We start from the raw sequence: 11,951 nt of genomic DNA on the forward strand, positions 1-11,951 counted from the left end.
TGCACTGTTTTCTCTGTTTGCGTATTGGCACAGTTTTTGACAATTTTGCACTGGCACCACACTGTTGTTCACACTGTTATTGTATTTCTGGCGATGGTCTTGTCTGCTGTTCTAGTCATATACTGCACCTGAGAGACTCACGAGAAACGCTTTTTTCAATAATTGCTTCAAGACGAAAAAGCGTTATTAGTTCGTTTGTTCTCTCTGCTTTGTATGGAGGATGCTGGCTGGATTTCTTCAGAATGAGGGCTGTAAACACGTACCAGAAGGCGTAAGGGGAAACGATTGGAAATACATTGCAAACCGAGAACAGGAGGCTCTCCTTTACACAAAGGGTGGTGGGGGCATGGAACGAGCTATGGAAAACAGCCGGATGAGATCCTGGGACCAATTCTCTAGGTGGGCTGAGGCGCTCCCCCCTTGTTTGTATCTGTGCTGATTTTCTTACAAATGCCAGCATCTCGCAACAATTCAGATCAGCTGCTCTCTCAATCTCCATCACAACAAGGCACCAGAAAACGCACTGTGATGGGTTTCAGGGGATACATCTCCCTCTGTTGTTTCTAGATTAAATAACAGGCTGTTTCCCCCAGAGGAGAAGATTGCCACTTTCTTGACGGGAAATTCAATTGCTTCGATGCGAGTTGACAGCGCATCCTGAAAGGACCACAAAAACAAAAGCACAACAGCTCAGTGTGTCTTTGGCTTATTTTAGAGAGGCCCTGTGCGATAATTGTTCACTAATTTGATGCTTTAAATGGAGACCCTTGCACTAAAAAAGCAAGTGAAAGTCACAAGGACACACAGGCACACACTCACACCAGGACCAATTTTCCCAGAAGGGAATTAACCCACTAGTGTGTCTTTGGGTTGCGGGAGGAAACAGAGGCACCATACAACACACCCCACAAATATGACATTGGACCAAATCAACAATCATCGAGTTCAGGTGAGCCACTGAGACACAACATCTCTCAGATAGAGATTGCGGACCTAATGAACAATCATTGAGCTCAGATAAAAGGTGGCATGGTGGTGCAGTGGTCAGCATTGTTGCCTTGCAGCAGTGGGCCCCTGGGTTCGATTCCTGGGGTGCTGTCTGTGTGGAGTTTGCATGTTCTCTTCATATTCATGTGGGTTTCCCCCTAAAGTCTAAAAACATGCTTGTAGGTCAGTTGGGACATATTGGGATAATTGAGTGTGTCTGTGTCTTGTGTCCCATTCAGGGTATATCCTGCCTTGTGCCTGTTGCTTGCTGGGATAGGCTGAAGCACACTGTGACCCTGTACTGGATAAAGTGGATAGAAAATGGGTGGATGGATGGAAGGTAAGCAGTGAATCAACGTCTGTGCCTAGATTTGCATGGAAAAAAAAACCATCATGACATTTCCTTGATGGAACAAAACAGGAAGTCCCTCCCCTCTCAAGAGAGAGACGTCCTACTGGTCCTAGCTGGGGGTTAAAGGGGAGGAGCTTATTTTGCTTTTCAATGACAAACACGGTTGGCAGCCAATCAGATTCCAGTGTCCTGGCAGGAAAATGCTGTGGCCCGGTTCTCCTCTGAGCCCGTCTCTCATTGGCTGTCCCCTGCGGCTCTATTGACTCGCTAGTCAGGTTCCGCCAGTGACGGACCGAGACAAAACGAAGGCACTCACACCCCGAGGCAGAGATCAAATGAGCAGCCCCTCCACCCCTTGTCTACCTCACTGGTCTAAAAATAAATACAAAGAGCTCACGGGTTTGCATGCAGGAAGCCCAGCTCTTAGCAATGCAGGTGCTCTGCCCAGATATGTCTAGAATCCACAACTGCTGAATTAAAAAAAGCAGGATGCATGCTTTCCAGCCCAATGTAGTTCTGAATTAAACTCTGTCCATGCTTCGACACAGCACAGCCTTCGTCAGGATATTAATTAAGGTTTAGGGGTTCGGTATCAATATTGGCATATTTTGCAAGCTGATAAAAGCCACAGAAACATCTGGTTCCTATTAAACACCTGATTCAGTGTTGTACAGTATGTCCCTGATTAAGGATTGTTTAATAGTGTAATGTTGATCAAGTTCAATACATTCTAATAAAGTTATAATAATAATGTATAATACATCCTTACACTTATAGCTCTCTTCTGGACACTCCACTCAAACCTCTTTACAGGTCATGGGGATCCCCTCCACCCCCACCAGTGTGCAGCCCCACCTGGATGATGCTCTAGTGTGGGGGTAACATCCCAACTCTTTTCAAGAAACGTCCTGGGATTTTTAATGACCCCAGAGAGTCAGGACCTCGGTTTTATGTCTCATCTGAAGGACGGCGCCCTGTCACTATACTGGGGCATTAGGACCCACACAGACTGCAGGGTGAGCGCCCCCTACTGGCCCCACTAACACCTCTTCCAGCAGCAGCCTCAGCTTTCCCAGGAGTCTCCCCTCCAGGTACTGGCCAGGCTTGGTTGCAAGTGAAGTCGAAAGTGTTTCTAATTCATTTCCACTGGACAGCAGCTCTTTAACTTCAAGTGCGCAGGAACAGCTGTGGCTGCAGTGATAAATACACCCAATGAGTTTAAACTGTGCCATTTTTTTTTCTGCAGATTCGTCCTTTTTTTTTTAAATCACTATTTCTATCAGGAGGAGGCAGCATTACTCACGAATCAGGATCAAAGCGATGGTACAAGCCCGTTGCACGATTTGATCAAAGGAAACAGTCAAAGGAAATTTCCTTTGCATAATTTACAATATAATGCACTTGCTTGCTTACCTGCTCTTATCAGACACCATCAGGTCCTGCACACCCGCCTCTGCTCAGCTCCACCGCAGGGAGTGACAGACAGGCGCTCGATCAGCAGAAATCTGCTTGCAGTATCCCCCTCCCCGACGGGCTCAGCAAACAAGAGCATCAACACCTATACCTACCTGTGACCATGAACAAAGCCCTTCTATTTAAAGCTCACCTATATCATTATTTATATATATATATAATGTGATCACTGAGTATGTGGGAGAATGGCTACTCTAACACAAGGTCACAGTGTAGAGACTATGCACAGCTTAGAACCATTGTGAGTCATTGTGAAATGTGAAGACATTTCATTGCACCTTTGCAGCCTAGTGAAGACAATGCTTCTACTTGGCTGTGACTGTCTGCTCCACTTTTAACACTGCCTTTACCATGCTGTGCTAGTGTAAATTTCACCAGGCCCGGTGCTGTTGTAGCAAAGCGTGAGACCATAAGGAGGACGTACTGTCAGCCCCACAATGCATTTCTTTTTTGTATGCATGTCTGCTTGTTCCATTCACAGGAGACCCCTGGGGGATCTCAGATCCAGCCCAGTGGGGGTGGGGTCCCCAGAAACCAAGCCAACCCTCTCACCCCACACCGCCCCAGATACAGGTCCAGCTACCAGCCATCGGCCTTGAGCTTGCTTTCCGTTCAGAGTGGGCGTGCTTAATTAATTTCAGAAGGCTCCCCGGCCAGAAAACAGTCACCTTTCGGGCTACAGTCACATTTTTATTGCTGCAAAAGCAGGATCTAGACTTTAACAAATCCCTTTTGATTGCCCGTGTTGATCACATCAGATACTCAGTGGCAGCACTGCTTGTAGACACATTAGACAGGACATCCTGAGTAGAATAAGATTCCTTCAAGGGCTCAGGGACATGTGTAATGAAGACTGAGCTTAACCTCTTCAGTTTTAGTAAATGCTTGCTCAGAGCATGCCTGCCTGACGTCTTTAAACATTGAAGTGATAAAGAACGCTGGCCCCACCGGCGGTTTTAAAAACCAGTTCAGCAAGTTCAGGAACGCGGATGGAAACCTGTCAAAAATACATTCCGCTCTGTAGCCACAGTGCTATTGACGTCGGGGATAAACTACAAGCCAGGATGAACAGACAGCTGAAGTCTGAAATCAAACCCCTTCTGGTGTTAAGACAGAAGCCTTCGCTGTGTACAGCAGGCTGGGGTTATGGACAGAAATGTCCACTTTTGTCATCAGATTTCTTCCCGGTTTAGGTTTTTCAGGATTGATTTGTCTGTGCCCCCATCCCAGGATTGTCTACCTGCAAAAAAGAACAAAGATTTGTTTTTGTTGCCCTGAGTTTTTGTGATGCAGCTCTCTGGTTTTCTTTCGAAAAGTCACTTCCAAAGATAAACATCATATCACTTTCAGTAGCTGCTTATCCAGTACAGGGTCTTGGGGGAGCTGGGGCCTATCCCAGCAAGCAACAGGCACAAGGCAGGATACACCCCGGACGGGACGCCAGTCCATCACAAGGCCACATACAGACACAGACGCACACTTCTCCCAGAAGCCAATTAACCCACCAGCATGTCTTTGGCCTGCGCAAGGAAAATGAAGCACCCAGAGGAAACTCAAGCAAACACAGGGAGAACATGCAAACTCCACCCAGACAGCACTCCAGGAATCAAATCCAGGGGCCCCAGGGCTGCAAGGCAGCAACGCTCACCACTGCACACTTGTAAGAAAAGCAGTCCAAAACCACACAAGGACAGCACACGGTGAAGCTGGCTTGGGTGAGCGCAACCTTTTTGGCGCTGGTTGAAGTGTCACAGCAGCTACGCAGTCTTTAAAAGAGGGGGAATGAGGCCTGACCGGTTTGAAGAATGATGTCGATCCAGTTACCCGCAGGACGACAGAGGAGAGCGGACGGGAGTATTTGAGAGCAGGCAGAGGGAGAAGCGCCACATTTTCAGAACCGACAGCCAGAGAAGGACAAGGCGCGAGGATGAGGGAGTGAGAGGGGGATTATCCCGCTGGATTTCCAGGACGACGGACAACACAATCGGTAAGAGGCCCGGCTGGTGGAGGACGGACAGGCTGCAGGCTGATCTGTTCGGCCGAGCAAGTCCCGCGAGACAGCGGTCCGTGGTACAGATGACCCCAGAGAGTCAGGTTCGCGTTTTTTTTTTTTAGGACCCACACAGACCACAGGGTCGCCCATCCAGGCTCACACTTTCTGAGCGTCAGTGGGCTGCCAGCGGTGTGTTGCAGGGAGATATAGCACTGAAATACATGTGAAAATATACATATCAAAGTAGCTATTGCACTATTGCATTTGAGACAGGACTTGAGAAGGGTCAACACAGGATCCCTCCATCAGACAGGCAAAACCAAGCGAGTGCCGACATTTCCAGACCCTCGATCCGATTTTTACCCCCACGGTCTTTGGCAAAGCAGGCGTCTCTTTGGCTCTCCTAATTGTTTCATTAGACATCTTTCCTTTTTCGCAGGAAACCCGCTAGCTGGCATGGCAACCGTCCCTCCCCCGAGTGAGTACGCCCTCCACACCGCCGATAATCTCCGTGTTGTCCGTTCTGTGCTCTTCCTGTGCTGCCTTCCAAGCAGCCGAGCCCGGGTTCAAATAAAGTTTGCTGCTGTTGGCAACGTGGCCGCAGAGCGGAGCCCTGTAGCGTAGTTCACCATTGCCAAGTGCTGCCTGGGAGGGGTAGGGCTCTCTGTTTGCAAGGGGGGGGTGCCCGAAATGCTCCGCTCAACAGCGCCACCCAGTGGGTGACAAGAGCAACTGCAAGCTTACGGTGTTGTCATTACATGGCATTGGGAATTTACCAATGCCATGGTAAATGCCCCTGCTGGCACTAGTGGGCAGGGCCAGCTGTGGGTAATTACAAAAACGTTTAACGAAGGCCCCCCTACCTCTCTTTTCATTCATAGGCTACATAACACTGAATGAAACAGATCACCAAATCGGACAACGAACGTGGCTTTGTTTCTTCCATAACCGTGTAGCTCACAGGATGAGGAATGGGGAAAAAAGAAGGGATCTGCTTTCAGCGGACTAAATATTCAGTCCTTTGTCACCCGATTCCCAGGCCTGCAATCAGATCTACGACTTCTGGTGCAATTGTGATCTGATGTTAAACGACCCCGGCCTCTCTCTGGGCTTTTCCCCAGCTGGCGCTGGGCATGATGGGACTTTAAGCGAAACCCCCCGTGGTATAGACAGAACAGGAAGTGGCGAACTGCGGTCAAGGGCCGCTGGGAGAGAAGGCACTCGCGGTAGTACTACTTCAGGCAGGGTGGGAGCGATGGCGTTGGAGGGGGATGGCAAGGCGGAAACAAAACGGAGAGTTACCAGTGTCTGCGGGTGTGCGTTTCAGGTCATCGCGTGGGGCCTGCCGGGATTGGCATCACCATCGGCCTGTCGATCCTGGCCTGCCTGCTGATTGTCTGCCTGCTGAAGCACTGCTGCAAGAAGATCTGTTGCTGCCGGCGCAGTGAGTCCCCTCTCCATCTCCCCGACTCGTTTCCCCTGCTGATCCTTTATCCAAACATCCAGCCATTGTCTAACCACTTCATGCAGTACAGGGTCACTGAAGAGCTGGAGCCTGTCCCAGAAAGCAGTGGGCACAAGGCAGGATACACACATGATGAGATGCCAGTTCATCACAGGGCACACACAGACACACACACTCACAGCAGGGCAGATTTTCCCAGCAGCATGCCAGGAAACCTGAAGCACCTGGGGGGGGAACGCAGACAAACTTGTGGAGAACATGCAAACCCCACACAGACAGCACCCCAGGAAGTGAACCCAGGGCCTCAGCTCTGCAAGGCAGCAATGCGGAACACTGCTCCAATACCAGCCCATCTCCCAGTTACCCAGCTGTGCCCTGAACCGACTTAATTACAGGATTCATTCGAACCGGCAAGACTAGGTGCAGCTTAAGAGCAATACTATTAGATTTCGGATCAAAGATAAAATCCAAGTCCTTTGAGCAGATAACTCGCAAACATTCCAATCAAGCACGTTTGTTCGTTCAGGTACAACAAGCACACCAAGGAAACCCAGCTGATGAATGAAAACTTGCAGGTGTGGGGGCCACCTGCACCAGGAATGTGTACCCCTGGGGTGCACTGCGGAAAGTGTGGTGTACGTCTGAGCTGGGGGCATTGAATTTCAAGAAGCAAATCAGTCTTCAATTATAGGAGTTTGATCAGGTGGATAAGAGTGTAGAACACAGATGGTACAGTCCATCAGATCCCAGTGAGACTGGGAGGGATGTAGAGTAGAGATGGTACAGTCCATCAGAGCCCAGTGAGAATCAGAGGGGTATAGAGTAGAGATGATAAAGTCAACTGGATCATTGCTGTGTACAGCTACAAAGAGGACGAGTTCTCTGCTCTGAAGGATGATTATGTTCTCTTTCTTTTCTTACAGAATCCTTCAAGAAAATAACCCTAAAGTAAGTCCCTGACCATCCTTCAAGCGCGCAGACGTGTCTCAAACTGCAAGGCCTGCTGAGTTTCTCAAACTCTGGCCAAATTCAGATTCACCCAACCCCAGCAGGTCAAGTGGTTATTTACTGGCTCAGCGGTGACCCTGTGTTACAGAGCCTGTATGGACTGGCCTACTAGTGACCCTGTGTGTGTACTGGCCCAGTAGTGACCCTGTCTCACATAGGCTGAGTGTACGGTGTGACCCAGTGGTGACCCTGTCTCTACAGGCTGGGCATACTGGTCCAGTGGTGACCCTGTGTGTGTACTGGCCCAGTAGTAATCCTGTCTCATACAGGTTGGGTGTACTGGCCCCAGTGGTGACCCTGTGTGTGTACTGGCCCAGTAGTGATCCTGTCTCATGCAGGGTGGGTGTACTGGCCCCAGTGGTGACCCTGTGTGGGTACTGGTCCAGTAGTGACCCTGTCTCACATAGGTTGAGTGTACGGTGTGACCCAGTGGTGACCCTGTGCGTGTACTGGTCCAGTAGTGATCCTGTCTCACATAGGTTGAGTGTACGGTGTGACCCAGTGGTGACCCTGTCTCATACAGCCTGGGCATACTGGTCCAGTGGTGACCCTGTGTGTGTACTGGCCCCAGTGGTGATCCTGTCTCATATAGTCGGGGCATACTGGTCCAGTAGTGACCCTGTCTCACAGACCCTGTGAGTGTACTGGTCCAGTAGGGACCCTGTATATAAGCCCAGTGGCAGTGCGATATATCAACATTGATCTCATACGTGTTTTGTACCTTCCCACAGACATCTAGGATTGAAGAAGGCTCCAAAACCCTTCTCCGTCAGCGCCATTGTGGCCAAGAGTGAGAAATAGCGCCATCCCACTGGAGAGGAGAGGGCAGAGGACAGGACAGATATACGAGTGGGGGTGATGTTCTCCCAGGAACCCCAACCCTGCTCTTACCCAGACCCCCCTTTTCACCTCCCTGAGGGACCAGCTGGACAGCGGACACATCTCGCACTCGGGGGAAAAACCAAAAGGAAAATGCCTTCCTGTCCCGACTCTTCTTTTTTCTGTTCTCGTTAAGTCCTGGATAATCTTTTAAAGGAATCCGTGACCTTACAGGCAATTTGACCCATCGGGGTCAAACACCTGTTTATGCTGCCCTCTGACCTCTGGCCCCTGACCCCTGCAATGACTCCGGACAATGTAAGGGATGTGACAAGGATGGAGAAGTCAAGCCTCTTCTTGGTCGTCAGCTACATGCACTCAGTTTCTACCCCTCTAGTCCTCAGATCGGAGTCTTAAACTCTGGATTTTTCCAGCCTCCTCCACAAGTCTTCCTGGTTTCCAGTCATTTGGGATTTTATGAGGCTTAAAACCGTGTGCGTGCATTGCTGAAGCCTTCTGGGCAACTTGACGCATTAAATTCCTGTGACAGCTGCCTTCTTTCTTTGAAACCAGGAGAGAAATAGCCTGCATCTTCTTTATTTGTATAAAACAGGCTTCATCACATCGCAAAACAATAGATGTAAGGGTCAAGATTAAAGCATTGCTGCTAAGACAGCAATCTGTTTGCTTTTTTTACTAGTCCAGGCCTTTAGAACTTTAGAAGTTTTTTCCCTCCACCCCCCACCACACAGGAGGATAAATTTAACAAGACAGAACAAATTCAACAAGGAGTCACATTTAATGAATTGATCGAATTGAAAACGCATGTTTAGGCCAGGAAGACATCACCTAAAATCTAGTCTTTGAAGGAGCACTGGACCGCATACCAGGATACAATAGGTCCAAGTCTTACGTCTCTGATCGCTGTCACTTTGTCTCTCTTGGGGGGGGTGGGTTCAGTCCTGAAATCAGGTTCGTTAAGTCTGGTGTTCCTGAGGGCTTGATACTGATCTCCCTACTGTTCAGCAGGTACATGTTCCCCTGTGGGCAGCTATGAGGATCACATGGTCTAAATGACCATTTCCAAGCTGATGAAACTCAAATCTATGTCCATAATCAATCTGACACTGCAGTGGTTCTGTCTGTTCTGTCCACTTGCATATCTGACAAACACATGGACGGCTCAATTTCCAGCTTTTAACCTGCGACAAGACTGCAGTCATGTTTTTCTGGTGATCCCCATTTGTGTGACTATGAAAGGCAATGCAGTAGCCGTTAGTATCTGTGGATGGAACTGCACTTGAATTTCAATCTAAATTGAAGCGCCTGAGGGCGATATTTGATCCAGGCATGACGTTTGACTCGCATGGGCAACAAAAACATCACTCTTCCACCCCAGAAATATTGCCAGGCTACATCCTATGTTGTCACTAACTGTTACTGGAAAAACTGGTCAACACTTTTGTTTCCTCTCAAATTGATTACTGTAATGTCCTACTCGCTGGGGTATCTAAATCCACACTGAGCGAACTCCAGTACAGGTATGTCCAAAATTCAGCAGCCAGAATCCTGACCAGGTCTAGTGCAAGTGTTCACATTACTCCTGTCCTGGAGTCCTCGCACTGGCTCCCTGGCAAATTCCGTGACGACTTCAAAATCCTCCTGCTCACCTATCAGGCTCTGCACCTCAGTACCTGTCTGAGCTATTATCGCCCTACTCCCCACCTCACAACCTTCGCTCTTCTAATTCTGGTCTCCTTACTGTCCCCCCAAGCCTGTCAACACTAAGAGTGACAGGGCCTTCTCCCATTATGTCCCATTATGCTCTGGAACTATCCCCACGGATATCCGAGTCACCTTCCCTGAGCTTTTTCAAAATCAAGACTCGGAACCTTTTTCTTCAGAAGGACCTTTCTTGAACTGGTTCTGCATCTCCTCCTTTGCTCTCCTCCTGTATTCCAAACCCTTACTGTAACTGTGTCATCCTGCTGTCTCCTCTCATCGGCCACTTTTGTCTGCAAGCTGCTTTGAGAAGCCATTTTTAAGAGGTGTTATATACAATAAAGTTTGTTATTTATTCTTTTAATGGCATATTCTTTTTTTTCCCCCTGGAAAAGCAGCATCATTATATGTCCAAATGCCAAACATATGATTATTGGATATAGCGCCTTTGAAAGCGAAGTTTATTTCATTAGCAGCGTTCGTCGCTACTAAATCAGTCGTGGCCAAACGTCACAGTATTGTGGTTTTAAAATGACTCCATCCTCAAACCCCAAACTCTCAACACAGAGTGGCAGAAGGAGAAAGGTATCGGCGCCCCTGTGGTCCACAGCCGTTCTCCGAGTATCAGTCCTTTCTTGAAGGCGCTGTGTGTGTGGCCTAAACTTGCCGAGAGAAAACTTAAACGAGCAATCGCCATTGAGATATGAACGTCCGCCACTAGGTGGCAGCACAGCAAAAGGGATGTCGGGGTTGGTTGGTTCTTATAAAAAAAAAAAACCTTCTCCAGATGGCTAATTTGATTTAAAAAATGGCTTAACAGCTTTGGTGAACAAATATTTATTTTCCCTTTTTCTTAAGCAAATTCCAGTGTTTTCCCCACAACGACTACCTCCTTATATCAGTTGTCCATAATATAAAAGGTCACAGGTGTCTCCCGTTTTTCCTCTTGTCCCAGGTTGAAGCAGGAACGTTCCTGGTTCTAAATGTACAGTAGCACTTATTCCTCTCTGGGAGAGCTTGTGCATCCCAGTCCCAAATTCCTGAACAATGAGAAATGAGTTTCAGTGGTGTGGACAATATTTTCAGCCCAAACTGCAGAGGATTTCTCCTGTTCTCAAAAGGCAGGTGAAGCTGACCTTTGATCTTCCAGTTTCAGATCAGATCACTTTATTGGCCATATACAATTTCTTGCATCAGGAATTTGTCTTTTCGCAGACCCCAGCTTGATCTCCATGAGACACACAGACAGGGAGAGAAGCTGGGGGTCAGAGCGGAGTTTCCTCCCATTTCCTCCCCTCCCCCTTATTAAAACTAGCCCCTTTTATTTGCTGCTCATAATAAGAAAATTACTCACATCTATATAGCGTTTTTCTGCACACTCCACTCAAAGCTCTTGACAGGTCATGGGGATCCCCTCCACCCCTACCAGTGTGCAGCCCCACCTGGATGATGCTCCAGTCCTCTCCCCACACACCAGCTCTCAGTGGGGAGGAGAGCAGAGTGATGAAGCCAGTTCAGAGATGGGGATTATTAGGAGGCCATGATTGGTAAGGGCCAGGGGGAAATTTGGTCAGGACACTGGGGTGACACCCCTGCTCTTTTCGTGAAACACCCTGGGAATTTTAATGACCACAGAGAGTCAGGACCTCAGTTTTACGTCTCATCTGAAGGACGGCGCCTTTTTACAGTGTAGTGTCCCCGTCACTATACTGGGGCATTAGGACCCACACAGACCGCAGGGTGAGCGCCCCCTACTGGCCCCACTAACACTTCTTCCAGCAGCAGCCTTAGCTTTCCCAGGAGTCTCCTATCCAGATACTGACCAGGCTCACACTGCTGGGCTCCAGTGGGGCTGCCAGCTGGGAGCTGCAGGTTTCAACTCTTTGCGAAGACCTAAATGGATTCTTAATTGTGGTCCCATTTCCCTATTTCCTAGGTCCTTGGGGGTTAACAACATTTCCCTTAGGATTTTATTAATCAAAACCCTTCTCAATCTCCTTCCCTCTAGACTGAAGAGATTGAGTTCCTATAACCCGACTAGAACCAACACTCTCCTGAGACCAGGAATCATTCTTGCTGCTCTTCTTTGACCTCTTTTTAATCCTACAACATTTGACACTGGGGGGTGTCAG

At 48.6% G+C, this 11,951-nt stretch overlaps 1 protein-coding gene across 1 annotated transcript; it reads left to right on the forward strand.

Moving 5' to 3' along the window:
- Positions 1 to 1,316: 1,316 nt before the first annotated feature.
- Positions 1,317 to 10,183, forward strand: LOC148816630 (uncharacterized). Its single transcript, XM_088940137.1, has 6 exons — positions 1,317 to 1,327; positions 4,633 to 4,799; positions 5,245 to 5,283; positions 6,133 to 6,249; positions 7,194 to 7,218; positions 8,010 to 10,183. Exons 1-6 carry the CDS (start codon positions 1,317 to 1,319, stop codon positions 8,077 to 8,079), a joined length of 429 nt encoding a protein of 142 aa, XP_088796263.1. The 3' UTR covers positions 8,080 to 10,183.
- The last annotated feature ends 1,768 nt before the right edge of the window (positions 10,184 to 11,951 follow it).

This window comes from Atractosteus spatula, chromosome 22, assembly GCF_055471065.1.
Source record: "Atractosteus spatula isolate fAtrSpa1 chromosome 22, fAtrSpa1.hap1, whole genome shotgun sequence".
Classification (NCBI taxonomy): domain Eukaryota; kingdom Metazoa; phylum Chordata; class Actinopteri; order Semionotiformes; family Lepisosteidae; genus Atractosteus; species Atractosteus spatula.

Bases quoted from the DNA above. Each gene is read 5' to 3' on its own strand.
- LOC148816630 (XM_088940137.1), top strand. The intron at 4,800-5,244 runs GTAAGAGGCCCG...CCTTTTTCGCAG, and splicing joins GACGACGGACAACACAATCG to GAAACCCGCTAGCTGGCATG. The intron at 5,284-6,132 runs GTGAGTACGCCC...TGTGCGTTTCAG, and splicing joins GGCAACCGTCCCTCCCCCGA to GTCATCGCGTGGGGCCTGCC.